This window comes from Schistocerca nitens, chromosome 5 (genome assembly GCF_023898315.1).
Source record: "Schistocerca nitens isolate TAMUIC-IGC-003100 chromosome 5, iqSchNite1.1, whole genome shotgun sequence".
Taxonomy (NCBI): Eukaryota; Metazoa; Arthropoda; class Insecta; order Orthoptera; family Acrididae; genus Schistocerca; species Schistocerca nitens.
The window spans coordinates 387411392-387428555 of NC_064618.1; the positions used below are offsets into that span (position 1 = coordinate 387411392).

A 17164-nucleotide genomic window follows, 5' to 3' on the forward strand; every position below is an offset into this window, starting at 1 on the left:
AAGCAAGTTGTTCATGTTCACCGTGTCGCTGGCGGAGAGTAACAACCGACATGTTTCTTTTAAAAGGAAAGTTTATTCCATTCAACATTCGCTATAGATATTACCACAGATTAATCACTCACTTATCAGTTAACTTCAGAAGCATCATCATCTGCACCAAGGACTGCACCTTTTTCCCGTTCCGTCTCCTTCTAAATAGGTCAAGCCGCCTCTTCATTGGTCTTTCTAAACATCTTTTGCCTCTTTTCTGATGTTTTATGGACTTAGTAATTCTTGCATCTGGCATACGATTTGTATGTTCTTTCCTTCTTACCTGATATTGTTTTTTATGTCAGTTACGTTCTGCATATTCACTTCAGCTCAGATGTCATCATTTCTCCTTCTATCCAAAAAGGTACATCCAGTCACGTATCTAATGAAATTAATTTCACGTGCTTCTATTCTCTTTCCATCTATCTTCTTAAGAGTCCAGTTTTCACGTCCATAACCTTACATAACTTTAGGAGAGTAGCTCTGTGTACTTTCTTTCCCAATGTTCTGCATAATGTTTCATGGAAGTAGTTAAGTAGGTCTAATTTTATTTTGTATTTCATTGTTTGCCTGTATATAATACAGCACCCTAAATATTTAAATATATTAATTTGCTCTGCTATCTGCTTGCCAATTCCTTTCTAATTTCGCATGGGCCGGTGTCCTAAAAACTCCATTTAGAGATGGAGACGTTCAGATTTTATTTTCTGGCTATATTGCTTAAACTAATGACAGCTTCTTGTAAGTCATTTTCATTCTGAGTAACAATTACCATCTCATCAGATACCCAAGTTTTGGTTACATTGTCGATATACATATTAAAAAGGAGTGGGGGAGGGGACTCTCTTGTCTAACGCCTTGGTTTATTTCAGCTATATCGTGTGATACCTGCTATTTTTATTTGGATTTTGTTATTCACATATAAATCTTTACAGCTCTTACAAAATGAAATGAAATCGCTCTATTTCTTAAAACTTTCCGCAGTGTGTTTCAATTTTCATCATCGAACGTCTTTTCGTACTCAGCGAAGGCAAGAAAAGTTGGTAAGTTGAATTCAATGTGTTTTTCTGTCAGCTATGTCATGACGATGATACAGTCCGAGCATGATCTTCCTTTCTGAAAATCACGTCCGGCATAAGATAATGCAGTTTCAGCGATTGGTGATACCATTTTTATTAAAATTCTAGCGTACAATTTATAACATGACTTCAGAAGGTTAGTACCTCAGTAGCTCTGACATTCATGTGTTTCCTTTACTATAAAGTGGACAATATGGGCTACATTGCTATCCTCAGGTATATAACCACTTCACCAGCACATATTCATAAAATTGAGTAATCTTATTTTTGCGATACTTGGTGCATATTTTATCACTTCCGCTTTGGTTTTGTCACACCCTGGAGTCTTCCTGTTCTTGCTAGACGTTATAGCATCCTGCTGTTTCTCCAATGCTATTAAGTCTATATTCCTATCTGATTTAGACAGAATCACCTGTGTACCTTGCTCATACATCCAGAGTGTTTTGTAGTATTGTAACCAATCAGACTCAGATATTGTGTTTATCTGCAGATTGTCCCGTCTCTTTTGTTTAAATCTTTCATTATTTCATATGATTTGCGTTGCCCAGCAGTAACTGTCGACCTAAGGCTACCTCAAAAGTCAAGATGGTGCAGAGAGACGAGACAAGTTTGATGTTGTCAGCCATGCAGCGGTAGATTTGGGAGAGAGCCGTGAAAGTGTCTAACACATATGGACATTTATCTGACATGCAGGACTGAAGCGGCACAGAGACTGTAGTCATTGTACCTCCGTTTTAACCGACAAGGTGGCAGTTTGTCAGCATAACGACGGGAGTTCCGGCGCTGCCATCATATCCCGACCCGCGGTCAGGTTCACTCGTTACACGCAATCGTAACGTGGCTGCTGAAATTCGTGCAGACTAGTTCAGTTTTGAACTAAAAGCCTTGTCGAGTTGTACAGTCTGTACTTACCCATGAAAAATTTGTGGCCGTGAGAGCTGCCGTCAAAAGAATTCCTCATAGATTGGTGCGAAAAATTGCCTCGTCAGTGAAATTTGGAATTGGAAGCTTTCAAATAACACTCCATCAGCTTGAATTGTACTCTGTACTAACCGCATACTGCCCAATAATTGATTTCTAATTACTGGGTCCTGCGCCTGTGATCACCTTTGGTGACAATCACTGAGGATTAAAACTTTATTCAAAATATTCCACTATCTCATGGATGTCATTTACTTTACGTGGTTGCGTGAATAGGGAGACCCTCCGGTACTGGACATAAGGAAATCCGGCTTAGCTTCACCAGCGTCTATTCATAGTATAAAATGTACTGTATGGTGTGAAGTCCTCTGTCGAGAGGAGACAGTTTTTTTTATTTTTTTTATTTTCTGACGGTATGGCACGTAAAACGTTTGTTTGGTGATCGCCAAATATCAAGGAATGGGAACGCCCCCCGCCGCCCTCCCGTTTCCAGACCACTATAACTTTTATTCATGGGATCATGTGCCAAAATAGACTCCAAAAACCATAACTTATCTCAATAAATCACCCAGCTGACGTTATAGGAAGCGTGGGGGAAAATTCACACGGTTTGACGGATGTTATTTAAAAAAAGAAAAAAAAAGCTGATGTGTAATGCAAGTTTCAATCATTTACAATACATTTTGACCGTTAAGTTTTGTAAAATTCGATTTGTTCTAATTATTTCAAATTTTCTGGTCCTCTGAGGCGCTCCATATGTAGATGCCATTGCTTGGAGCCTGCGACAAGATGTGACGCTCAATTCACGATAGGTGCAAACCAAACTGATTTGGCCACTTAAATGTTTCTAAATGACTGTCTGACTCCCACAAATTTTAGCGTCTCGTACTGGCTTAGATGTGATGAAGGCAACTGTCAGTATAATACTGCATTACATCCGTTTCTAAAGCTTAAGCACACTCTCTGGAACATCCCTGTTGTTTTTCGTACTTTGGGACAGGCAGCTACGGCCCTGCGAACTACTCTTTACTTTCCGCTGTGGTGTTATAGGTAACTCTACACGAAAAAATCGGGCGATCGCGATTGCCGTAGGACAGGACCTTGCCCACCAGTCAACACGCTGTATGTTGTTTAAGCCTTCACCAAAGCCACCGTCAAAGTACGATGCTTTCATCGTCATGAAGCAAGTTCATCTAATACACGACAGTACAGTCCGCAACTACTATCTCGCCGCGCGGGATTAGCCGAGCGGTGTAAGGCGCTGCAGTCATGGACTGTGCAGGTGGTCCCGGTGGAGGTTCGAGTGCTGCCTTTGGCATGGGTGTGTGTGTTTGCCCTTAGGATAATTTAGGTTAAGTAGTGTGTAAGCTTAGGGACTGATGACCTTAGCAGTTAAGCCCCATAAGATTGCACACACATTTCATACTATCTCGGATGGGCACCGAATAAAGTACATTTAATTGATCTTGTACAGTTTCTGCGAATTTTGATCACCCCAAACAGTACTGTAGCACAAGTTGAAACTATCATAATCGTTGAAAGGGAATTCATTAGTGAACAATGCAGTCAGTGAGTAGTTCCACCTTTCAATACTGCACTGAAGAATTCAGGATAAGATTGTAAATCATTTGGCTTAATTACTTGAACTCGCTGCTCCCGATAGGGATGTAACTGCTGCGACGTCGGTGCTCACCACATTACATTTTTTCGAAAAGTGGAACTCAAACTCAAGGACAAGTTGACAGGTGCTTAATACTGAATCCCCTTCCACACTATCCAACAATATGTTACCGAATCCAACAATGGATGCAGTTCTTCGTCAAAAACCATGGTCTGTGACCAGGTCTCTGCGGCCACAGTTTCTAGTATAATTCAGTCCCTGTCGACAGGTTTCAGACTCTTATAACGACGCCTATTGTGTGCACTGTTGATTGGTTCGATTTTCAAAACACTGCATCTACTTCACCAATCACTAAAAACATATCTGTAATTCAGTAGAACGAATAACGCTCCATCTCTGTCAATCAATCGTGAAAAGAAAGAATACTGTACTAGTCTTTAAGGTGCCGCCACCAACGTCGATGCAGTGGATAAGCGCTTGTGGACAGTTATGGAAATTAATGAAATGGAAAGAAACAACCTGATATCGACACATGGTCTGGTGCTCTTGAACCCTAGGTGAGCGCCGAGTTTTTTGTCCCCAACCAGACCTATCAATAGCAACATACTGTTGTGAGGCATACGGTCGAACTAAGCACTAATCGCTAGTATTTGGACGTGAGAAGCATGACGGAAACAGACTTACAACATCAGCATCTGAGCTAGTTACCTCTGACTTGAAAGCTTCTAATGTAAGTGTCTTTGGATAGCAATTCAACCTTCCACGTATCAGTTACAGAACGATGTACATATACTGGGAGAGAACTTACTTCCGAATCATTTTTGTGACCTATTTATTCCCCCCCGCCGAACTTACCTCCCCGCCCTTACACTCCACCAACTTACCCCCCCCCCCCCCCCCCCTCCGTCAATGCACTTCCACCGTGGCTTGTTGCCACTCTTTTTCTTAAAGTTATTTCATGGTACCTATTGCGATAATGTAGGCAGAATACACGTAGAGCGTGTAAGCTACTGCAGACGATAAATAATTACTCATCCTCAAATGCATATGCAGAACAACTTTTAGGTGAATTGTTAGTAGAAACGCTGGCAAACTTACATTATTCATGCTTGGCTCTACGAAGTGATTTGAAGACGTCTTCACATACGAACCTACGTAGTATATGCTTCCTTTTAATGACACCAGGACTGTATACATCATAAAGCTCTTAAAATAATTCACAGAGTTATATGTACTTCGTATTAGACAAGTTCTGACATAACTATTATTGTAGTAATGGGGAACTGTGGGTAATATTAAATTAGTAATGCAGAATCTCTTGATAAAAAATGTTTTTATTCATACGCAATTTACGACATTGCATACAATCCACATCACACTACCGACAGAACATATACCAGCTAAGACTACAAGTTAAGCAAGTACACATTCACAAACCTAAGACACTCTCCACATTCCAAATCACTGTTACACACTACATTTAAGTCATTTGAATTATTTCTCGTCCATATCAGTCTCTTCCTGTGTGTAGGATATCTCAAAATGTTTCTTAAGTATACTGTAAAATAAGCAGAGCAGCTTGTAGTTTCATTTCAAGAAGTATCACTGGACTTTTTAATAGAGCCGTTATTTCTGGAGTTGGCGCTTCAGTTAACAAATTTGAGCCGAAGCATACTGATCAGTAGACAGCAACTTCACCAGGAAACACCAAGACTGACAAATTCCACAATTTACGAAATTCTCAATTGTAATAAAAGGCAGCCAGAGGAAAGGGTGCTAATGAATGACTTGCTCATATGTGATTCGCTGTACTGTGTTTTCGTGATATCGTATACACTCATTTGTTTCGGAGCACAACTTCTCGGTCCCGAAAAACAAATAAAGCAGAAGCAAAATTATTTCGTCGACAGATTAACTTTCATTCGTATTAGGGAAACCTTTTAGCGGGCCAGAACAACTTTTTTAATTTACTGGCGTATTTCCGAAATGTGAAATGACTGCAAAAGTTTCAAACAGCACTTCGATCGATTACAGTCCGAAAGCTGCTGTGCATAAAATTTAGTTTATGAAGGCCTCAAACGTCGACCAGTAGATTCATGTATCTGCCAATTCACTAGATTTTGCCATCGGAACGTTATTTGACGTGTTCGCCTGGAGAAAAGAGAAACAAGAATTCATCCCGTCTTAATATACAGCCAATGAAATTTCTAGCGTCTGTTTTACGTCCAGGCAATTAGAAATGTTAAGAACGAAATTCGTTATTTCCATGCTTCGCCGCTGCTTCTACATATTCCGTACACCTTATATAATCGATGGTTCGTACACGAACTGTTGAAAATATTTACGATGATACCTTAATACTAACGTAGCTGCTCTACTCTTCACACACAAACACACACACACACACACACACACACACACACACACACACACACACGCACACACAAGCACGCTCAGGCACACAGTCCAATACATTGAGGTATTAACAAACTATGGCGGTCGTTACAAATTCGTGTGTTACAAGTTAACAAATCGTATTTGATTGTGCACAGCTGAACCACAGCTTCATACCCTAACTTAGAAAATGACTAGAAAATAGTTATTCATGACTTTATGTGGCTGTGATTAAATTAATTATAAAATTAATTATAAAGTAATTTGATTCGAAAATTTAATCGAGCTCGATGCCTTTCACCTAATCCACAATTTTGGTTCAAGGCATGTAGCAGTCTTGTTCCCCGTGACATCATTTATAATGGTACATCTACATAAGTCATTTCGCAGGGACACTTATTATAATCAAACAGCGATTATTTTGCACCAACGTACAACATTCTTCTTCAGAACAGAAATACATATGTTATCTGTAGGGAAATATACCACAGCGCATGTGGATTTGAGTGTGAAATAACTTATCTCGATCAATAGAGTAACAGGATGGACTTCTTTCAGAAAAAAAACAGTGTCCATAGCGCTTAATTTGTAAGTCAGCATCAAAAGGAGGACATATCACGTTTCTGACGAAAGTATCCCAAAACGGTAAAAATATAATTCGGGGTAATGTTAGACGATGGTAGTCTCTACACACGCATTATTACAAGTTATACGAATGGTTCAGGTATAAAATTATAATTAATTTGTTTAAAAATTACAAGATAGCACATATATGATTATCAAACCAAGTTTCCTCTTAAAAAAGATTACTCATTTCTATATAGTGCCCTACATAGGCTGTTACCTAAATTTCCTATCGTAATATAAGCTGAAGAGATGTTTCGCGCACTTTCTGTTATCGTTGTTAACCTCTAACGATAACGATTATTCCCTGTGATTTATCCCTGGATTTTCTCTCTCTTTTCTTGCTTCCGCGCCGGTCTAAAATACAGTAAAACCGACGTACGAAGAGCGAGGCAACATCATAGAAAAAAAGTTTTATTTTCAGCAGAGGAAATTATTAGGATAAGCAATGAAGGTTAATATCGGCATTTAAATTGCTGTCGTTCGTACATAAAGGGATACTTTACAATTGTTTTGCCGCTCAGTGACACATTAGAACTCTACGTGTCAGAGACAGTATTCCCATTTTTTACTACTCTCTAAGTTGGACGAACGAGCTTGAGTGACCCTATTCCAGTCTATATTTCCTCCCAAACGGAAACAATTAACTATAAGCATCATATGTCATATGCATCGTCTCCACGTTTCATTCCTGTGGAATAGCGTCTGACAAAAAGATATTGTAAAAAATCTCCACCATCCATATATTTAATTACTGGGTATCGTTGCAGAATAAATAACGGTTTTTTCATGCTTACCCATTTCTGTCGATTTGACGACTCATGATTAATCACTGTAAATAGTCACAATCGTTAAATGTCTTCCAGAAGGCATCAAAAGTTAAATGTAATAATCTCATTAATGTAGTTATAGGCAAAAACTAGACATTCATTCGAAGATTTTGAAGGTATTTCTGCCTTAATGTAAGTACGTTACAGAAACCTGCTTCTACCGACTCTTTCACTCGTCTTGCTGGGATCCTTACCAGGAAGCATTAACAAAAGAAACAGAGGAGTAACATATTTTAAAACTGCTTTCATTAGCAAGCGCGTGAGTGTCATAGAACCACTCGCACATTCAAGAAGTTAAAAGCAAGTATTACTTCTTTTCCTCTATAGTCGACACACTCGTCCCCAAAGAATCATCAACTGTATTCATATTTAAAATAATTCTCACTTGCTTTTCGGTCCCAGTTGCACATTTTTAGCAACATGACATGTCTCTATGAGGTTCTGACACAGACAAAACGGTTTACTCACGCAAGTACTTGGATCTGATGATGATCCAGATAGCATATAAGGTTCTTTTCAGAGTATGCTGACAATAGCTTCAAATTTAGCTATCACACCTAAGGACTGGAATGTTGTAGAGGTCACACCAATACTGAAAATAGGAAATAGGAGTAATCCGCTGAATTACAAACCCATATCACTAAAGCCGATTTTCAGTAGGAGTTTGGAACACATTCAAACATTATTCAGGAAACACTGTTCTTGTCAAACACAACTAGATCTTTAATCACATGAAGTAATGAGCGCTATCGACAGGCGATCTCAGATTGATTCCGTAGCTTCAAATTTCCAGAAGGTTTCTTACACCGTTCCTCACAAGCGACTTATAATCATATTACCTGCTTACAGTGTTTCATCTCACTTGTGCGACTGGATTCGTGAGTTCCTGTCAGATAGGTTACAGTTCTCAGTAACTGACGGAAAGTCGTCGAGTAAACCACGAGAGTCTTAAAATAGAGCTGCTGTTCTCGATCTGTATAAACGGTCTAGGAGACAATCTGGGCAGCCTTCTTAGACTGTTTGCAGATGATTATGTCATTAACCGTCTTGTAAAGTCATCACGTGATCAAAATGAATTGCAAAATGATTTAGCAAAATATCCGTATGGTGTGAAAAGTCGCAATCGACTATAGGTTAGGCAAAGTGTGTCGTTCTTCACATGAGCGCTCAAAGAAGTCCTCTGAATTTCGGTTACATGATGGATCACACAAATCTAAAGGATATGAATTCAACTAAATACTTAGGGATTAGAATTACGAATAACTTGAATTGGAACGATCACGTAGATAACCTTTCGCGGAAGATAAACCAAAGGTTGCGTTCTGTTGTCAGAACACTTGTAAGATGCAACAGGTCTACTGAGGAGACTGCCAACACTGCACTTGTCCGTCCTCATTTGGAGTACTGCTGCGTGGTGTGGGGTGCGCATCATATAAGATTGACGAGGGACTTCGAAACCGTTGAAAGAAGTGCACCTCGTTTTGTATTACTATGGAACAAGGGAGAGAATGCCAAGGATGTGATACACTAATTCTGGCGGCAATAATTGAAACAAAGGCGTTTTTCGTTGCGGCAGAATCTCCCCATGAATCTTCAGTTGCCAACCTTCTCCTCCCAATGCGCTCGCATACACAGGGAGAAATGATCATTGTCATAAAAAGAGTGAATTCAGAGCTTGCACGGAGAGATGTAAGTGTTCGCTTTTCCCGTGTGCTATTCGAGAGTGGAACGATGGAGAACTAGCTTGAAGATGGTCAGATGATCCATATGCCACGCACTTAACAGACTTGTAGATGTAGATCGAAACATGTCATGGATTTTAAAGAGTGCAACCGAGATTAAAGAACAAATGAGAATTGTTCTAAACATTGACTTCCTCCTGTGTATAACCCGTGACAGTACGAAGAAAGTGTCGTTAGAGAGAAATTCGAGCTCACACAGTGTCTTATCGACAGTGGTTATTTCTGCTGATCACACGCGAGTGAAAGAAGAGACCGTGGCAATGGTGGTGGTACCCGAACTGCCCCTCTAACAAAACGTATGAGACCTTGTTAGGTATTAATATAGATCAACTCTGAACAGATATGTAGTCATTTGATACGAATCTGATTCCACTTAGTGTCAGCCATGCATGTATCATATCTCTTAATTGCATCTGGGGAACGTGCATATTGCTACTACGGGGCGGTTCCGGCGATGTAACCTGTCTGCGATGAGAAAAAAAGTACACGAACATTTTGATAAATGCGGAGGAAAAGAAAACAAGTTTTCAACATATAATGAATAAGCATTACGTACACCAAACTACTGTTCCAGCAGTCAACGCTGCAGATACAGATTTCATTAGGTATCTTTCCGGAAAGTCATTTTAGCCTGCTGTCATTTTGAGGATTCTGGAGACAGTAGTCCATACCGGAAAAAAGAAGGAAATGGTTGGCTTCTCAGACGACGTTTAGGAGGCTGGACGCCCTTTTTTGAGGTGCACTTCGTACCCGTGTCAGAATGAAATAGTCCACATAGGTGCCCTCAGTCGGAACGTGAGGTCCGTGTAAGCGGTCGTGAGGCGGGGCGCTAAAGAGTAGCCAGTTGCACTCAGCCAGCAGCAGCGACAGCGACTGAGGAGCCCCTCGCGGCCGCCTTGCGAATCAGGCGATAGCCGACACGACGGCTGCCAGCAGCAGAGTGGCAGGGCCGGCCAGGGCGGCGGCGTCGGCGTCGGCCCAGGGCCACCGCAGCGGCGTCGCGACGCCTGCCCCTCCCCGCACCCCCTGCAGACTGCCGCTGGCGCCGTCTGAAACACAAGTGGCACAGTGACCTCACCAGTGCCGCCAAGTACACCGCATGCACACAGTGAAACGGTCAGGACCGAGAAAACGGCTGGCTGGACATGCCGGGTGATCAAAAAGTCAGTATAAATTTTAAAACTTAATAAACCAAGGAATAAAGTAGATAGAGAGGTAAAAATTGTCACACATGCTTGGAATGACATGTGGTTTTATTAGTACCAAAAAAAATACAAAAGTTCAAAAAATGTCCGACAGATCACTTGCGCGCATCGTTTGGTGATGATCGTGTGCTCAGCCGTCACTTTCGTCATGTTTGGCCTCCCAGGTCCCCAGACCTCAGTCCGTGCGATTATTGGCTTTGGGGTTACCTGAAGTCGCAAGTGTATCGTGATCGACCGACATGTCTTGGTATGCTGAAAGACAACATCCGACGCCAATGCCTCGCCATAACTCCGTATTCCTGGACTTCAGGAAGGCATTTGATACAGTTCCGCACTTACGTTTAGTGAAAAAAATACGAGCTTACGGAATATCGGACCAGGTTTGTGATTGGATTCAGGATTTCCTAGAAGAAAGAACACAACATGTCATTCTTAACGGTTCAAAATCTGCAGATGTGGAGGTAATTTCGGGAGTACCGCAAGGAAGCGTGATAGGACCTTTATTGTTTACAATATACATAAATGACTTAGTTGACAACATCGGTAGCTCCGTGAGGCTATTTGCAGATGACACGGTTGTCTACAAGAAAGTAGCAACATCAGAAGACTCGTACGTACTCCAGGAAGACCTGCAGAGGATTAATGAATGGTGCGACAGCTGGCAGCTTTCCCTAAACGTAGATAAATGTAATATAATGCGCATACATAGGGGCAGAAATCCATTCCAGTACGATTATGCCATAGGTGGTAAATCATTGGAAGCGGTAACGACCGTAAAATACTTAGGAGTTACTATCCGGAGCGATCTGAAGTGGAATGATCACATAAAACAAATAGTGGGAAAAGCAGGCGCCAGGTTGAGATTCATAGGAAGAATTCTAAGAAAATGTGACTCATCGACGAAAGAAGTAGCTTACAAAACGCTTGTTCGTCCGATTCTTGAGTATTGCTCATCAGTATGGGACCCTTACCAGGTTGGATTAATAGAAGAGATAGACATGATCCAGCGAAAAGCAGCGCGATTCGTCATGGGGACATTTAGTCAGCGCGAGAGCGTTACGGAGATGCTGAACAAGCTCCAGTGGCGGACACTTCAAGAAAGGCGTTACGCAATACGGAGAGGTTTATTATCGAAATTACGAGAGAGCACATTCCGGGAAGAGATGGGCAACATATTACTACCGCCCACATATATCTCGCGTAATGATCACAACGAAAAGATCCGAGAAATTAGAGCAAATACGGAGACTTACAAGCAGTCGTTCTTCCCACGCACAATTCGTGAATGGAACAGGGAAGGGGGGATCAGATAGTGGTACAATAAGTACCCTCCGCCACACACCGTAAGGTGGCTCGCGGAGTATAGATGTAGATGTAGATGTAGACATGCTTTACAATGCTGTTCAAAACATTATTCCTCGACTACAGCTATTGTTTAGGAATGATGGTGGACATGTTGAGCATTTCCTGTAAAGAACATCACCTATGCTTTGTCTTACTTTGTTATGCTAATTATTGCTATTCTGATCAGATGAAGCGCCATCTGCCGGACATTTTTTGAACTTTTGTATTTTTTTTTTTTTTTTTTTTTTTTTTGTTCTGATAAAATCCCATGTCAGTCCAAGCATGTGTGTCAATTTGTACCTCTCTATCTACATTATTTCGTGATTTATTCAGTTTTCAAATTTATACTGACTTTTTGATCACCCGGTATTTGATGGGACGTTCGACGAATGCTGTGGAACACTCATGCTGGCGTTGCAACAGGATTAATGCCACTTGTAATTACGCATTTAAGTGGAGTTGGTCTGTCACAAAATATTTAAAAAATCACATTTTCCATTTTTAAGCCTCTGGTATAGTTTGGAACTTTCTGCTTGAAATGATGGAAATTATGTCGTCAAATTCCAGATAGGAAAATTTTCATTTCATTTTTCGGTAATTTCCAAGACTGAATGCCTATCGAACACGTGGGTCCCTAAACATAAACACAGATTAACCAGAATATTATTACGACCGAACTACTACCGATGTAAACCAATCCGTGTGATAGCGGTGTGACCTGGAGAGGAATGACTGCTAGTCAGACACATGCACGGTGGCTGTAATATCAGTGAGAGCGCTATCCGTGTGCGGAATTGGAAGGCGCGCGATCTATCTGACAAGAGGGGCCACGACGTTGAGATCACACATTTACTTCAGACTCTATACACCTTTAGTAGGCAATTAAAACAACATAATGTGCAAATAGTAAGGTGTACTACTTAGGCAATTCCGAGAAAATAGCAAGTGAAGTTTTACGTGTCTATAACGTAACTGGTGTATCTGTGCGTTGCTCCCCAACGATATTCATGGTGGAGAAGTGGTTAGCTTTCTAGTAACGTGACACGAACGTTTATAAAACGACGGTTCGACTGGCGATCAAATTTAATTTTAATCTATTTTTTTCATCACTGGTCATGTCATTTAACTTATATGACATTTGAGAGGTAATATAATTTTTTTTAAAAACAGGTGTATTTGCGTGAAGTTTTAGCGAATTTCATGTTATTTGTCTACTTACTATTTTAGTTAAATTTTATCAGAACAAACTTATTTTGTAACGATCGACAAAATATATGCCTGTCGTAATTTGCGAAATCCCTTATACATTCAATTTGGTAAGGTACCCGGAACTGCTTTGCATCTCGACGCTTCGAGCTGCAGCCACAGAGGCAGGTCCGATTTGGCAGTTAACTTGCATAGCGATGAGACGTTGCCAATGCAGCGAGGAAGAATAGCGTAGATGCAAATTTTTTGAATGTCACAGAACTTACTGTTGTACTTAAAAAATGAGGACTTGAGCGGGAGTCAAGCCGTCACCTCATGCACCTCATACACGTTCGTCTTACATACTCGAATCCTAATTTCGTGACTCTAGAGTCCGCTACCTACACACAGATTACGTAATAGACGCGTAAAACTTCTCTTGCGATTTTCTCGGAATTGCCAGAGTACTGCACCTCACTATTTGCACATTTTGTTCTTTTAATGGCCTGTTAAAGATGAACAAAGTTTGAAATAAATCCGCGATCCCAATGTCTTGGCCTCCCTTTGTGAGTTTGACCGAGGGCAGATTGTAATGGCCCGGAGGCTCGACACGAGCATTTCGGAAACTGCTCCACTTGTCGGGTGGCGAGGGTCTTCAACATGTGGAGAAACCAATGTGAAACCACGTCCAGACGTTGTGGGGTTGGGCGGCTACACCTCATTACAGAAGTGACATCGTAGGCTGGGCAGAGTGCCAAAACATGACAGGCGATGGCGAACTGTGGCGGAGTACAAATGTGTCTGAACACGCACTGCACCGAACATTCCTAACGATGGGTCTCAGAAGCTAACGAACCACGCATGGCCCAATGTGAACACCACGCCTTCGGCAACTGCGACTGAAATGAATACGAGACCACCGGCAGTGGACATTGGTGCAGTGGCAGAGCGTTGCATGGTCTGACGAAGCCCGATACCTTTTTCATCTTGCCGATAGAAGGGAGCGAACAGTCGTTTTCCAGACGAACAGCTCATTGACACCTATACTGTAGGACAGAGAGAAGCTGGTGGCGGCTCGATTACGCTCTTTGGAATTGACGTGGGCATCCATGGTTCGAGTGTAGCTCGTGCAAGGCACCATGACCGTCAAGGAGTATCGTGCATCGGCTGCAAACCACATGCACCTCTTCATGAAGATCATGTTTCCAGTTTGTTTTCAAGGTCAGGCCAGGAGCATGATGGAGTGGTTCGAGAATAACAGTGGCGAGTTCCAGTTGATATAGTGCCCCCCCCCCCCCTCCTCCAGCGCTCACCAGATCTGAACCCGATATAACACATCTGGGGTGTGATTTAATGTGGCATTAGAGCTCACGGCCTCTCCCCCCCCCCTCCCCCCACCAGTAATTCAGGGGAATTTGGTGACTTGTGTGGGCAGATGTGGTACCAACTCCCACCAGGATCAAGCGAGGCCTCATTGCTTCCATGTCACTGTTATCTGTGGGAAAGTTGGACATACCGGCTATTAGGTAAATGGTCATAATGTTCTGGCTGATCAGTGTATCTAAAGTGCAATTCAGCGTCGAAGACACGACTTTAGTGGCGCGAATTATGGTAAATATTTAGTGGGTTGCCAAGGGAACATATTTTATCGTTCTCAGTTGTTAATGGAAATGAATGGAAACGTTGCAGTTTAGTGTGCCGATAGTCTCACGTGGCGAAATGTAATTCCTCATTTACGTAATGTGGAAAGTTGTTTGAAATTTTGTTGGCATTGATTCCAAATTTGGAGAACAGGAATTGTGTAGAATGTCGGGGATTCAACTCCGCGAAATTTCACAAGAAAGGTCGTGATCCAATTTTCATTTGCAGTTGTACAGCGCCCACTGTCTCAAGAGAACATCTATAACAAATAACATATGTTTTGACGTTTCCAACTTATCCATCGATAAGAGCATAATTGTAGTTTCTTGTTTGCCAGGAGACATACGCTCCAAGCTATAACTTCTAAACTCGATCGTCTTTGAACACCGTGTGTGACTACTACGGCTTCTGCCGAGATGTCTGTTACGTCAGAGAGTGTTACGAAAGACAGTGTTCCAGTCTGTGGACAAAACAAGATTGTCGAAATAGATGAATCGAATATAGGCCGATCGTTGAAAAATAAAGTTGAACATATTTGGGTATTCCTCGGCACTGAGTGTTCCACAGGTCATTTATGTTTCGAATTTAATCAAGGGGGGAAAACATCTGTCAAATTGTCCATAGAAAGAGAGAGGCGTCCAGGGGATAGAGACGAATTCTATCCCTTCGAATATCCGTATTTCGAAAAGTTAACGCTACTTGGGAAAACCGACCCTACTGATACTCTCCTGATGTTTCTGGTTGACATACCAAGAGTTTACCCGGGTTGTGGGAAAAACCGGGTTGCTGCCGTCGGTTTGTACAATACGATAAATAGGATTTGAAGAAGACATTGCTGACGAGTAACTGGTTTCATCTGTAATTAATTTTAATTTGGTAAACGTTCATCTTCCGTCGTTGCGCTAGTGAACACTGTATACAGAAAGCATAGCTCGCGCAACCAGACTCGTGTTGACATAGAGCCGCACGTTCGATATATATCATTGGTGGCCCCTGCGTTCGACAGGCAGTCATTCTTGGAAATTACCGATTTTTCAAAAATGTATGTCTGATCAAGAAAGTTACCCAGCTTACTATGTGTTCTTGTTCAAACTTTCGAATTTCCAAAAACATCACATATAGAAGGCTGTGGCTTTCACACTTTTGTGGTAGAGACTTTGTTCTTTCAGTTAGTACCACTCTCATAGCAAACAACTGTGTTTACAGTTCAGGTTTTGATCTGTGAATTAGTGTTTTGAGCCTTGAGTTTCTCTTGCACGTCGTTGTGGGACTGTTATCTGTCTTGGTGTTACTTTCAGTGCTAAATCACACTGTTTCCAGGATGCTTAGGGCAGCATCATTATTTCAAAAGCACTAATATTGAATCAATCGACTTACAAACATCTTTTGGTAAGTGATTCTCCTTCGTCACCTGTCCTTGCAGCGTAAGTTCTAACATCGTGAGCCATGGTGTAAATACAGGAAACTTGAAGTTACTGGAGTTCCTTGTCACCATTAAAAGTATGTCCCAGTGGCTGTTATGGAAACAGTCAAGCCAATATATAGTCTTCGGGCATCCTGATCTATTGGGAGTCAGTGGTCCTGTTATTTCATTCACTGTTCATCATCTGGATAGATTAAAGTTCATGGAAAGATTTGGTATTGTTTGTGGTGTTAACATCATCGAAGGTCTTCAACTTCTGGATAAAGTGCAAGAAAGAGAAGTTCAGTATTTAGCTGAATATAATACAAAGAAAGCAAGAGCAGCAAGAAGGAGAAAGTTTTAGATGAAGAAGAAAAGCGAGAAAATGACAGTGATTATCCTGCTGGACACTTTTGATGACAAAATAAGTCGTACTTGTCAATTTTCGCAATTACTTAAATTACTAAAATTACTAAATTGCTAAAATCGCATTTTCTAGCATCTGGCATTTTCAGTGTTACATTTATTTCACAAATTAAACCAATGACATTCAGATTTTCCGTTAAAAGATGCCAATGAACTCTAATAGCGACAGGAACTAGCTATTTTCTGAATCGGGTTGATTTATCTGAAATTTTTCGCAATTAAAAAGATTTAAGGAGAAAAAATTCATAAATATTATACCAACAAGAGATAAAAATTGGTTCTAGTTCAGTCAGCTAGCAACACATGTTGAAAACAGCTATCAAAATTTCAAAGTTCTGGGTATAACAGTTCCCGACAAAAAAAAAGGTATATCAATTAATAGGGCGTTACGACTCTCCTTGTGAAAAGTGCGCTTGAATCCGGGCAGGTTCTGTTAGACACATAAAATTGATTCAGACAAATAGCATTCTTCCCCATCTCGAGTGCCATTGTATGTCCATAATGGTATTTCAGTTATTGGTCTGATGGATTTCACTTTTTAAGTGCAGTCTTTATCTGAAGTTACAAAAATTATTCCGGATAATTAACTTTTTCTCCAAATGTGAAGACACACGTGTATTCTACGGTACAAAATGTTCATGTACGTAAGGACAAATATTCTATTGAAATTTAAAAGCGTTGCAGTCGAGAAAGTCTTCTCAAAACTTTATTTAACAGCCT

The 17164-nt window shown here is 41.0% G+C and overlaps 1 protein-coding gene across 1 annotated transcript in view; it reads right to left on the reverse strand.

The window, feature by feature from the left end:
* The window catches only part of LOC126260487 (opioid-binding protein/cell adhesion molecule homolog), a gene marked incomplete at its 5' end in the record, with an annotated part of 226515 nt that overhangs the window by 7239 nt on the left and 202112 nt on the right, over positions 1–17164 (reverse strand). Inside the window, one exon of the mRNA XM_049957814.1 lies at positions 10151–10290. Coding sequence (XP_049813771.1) covers positions 10151–10290 — 140 coding nt within the window. The remainder of the gene's footprint in view (positions 1–10150; positions 10291–17164) is intronic.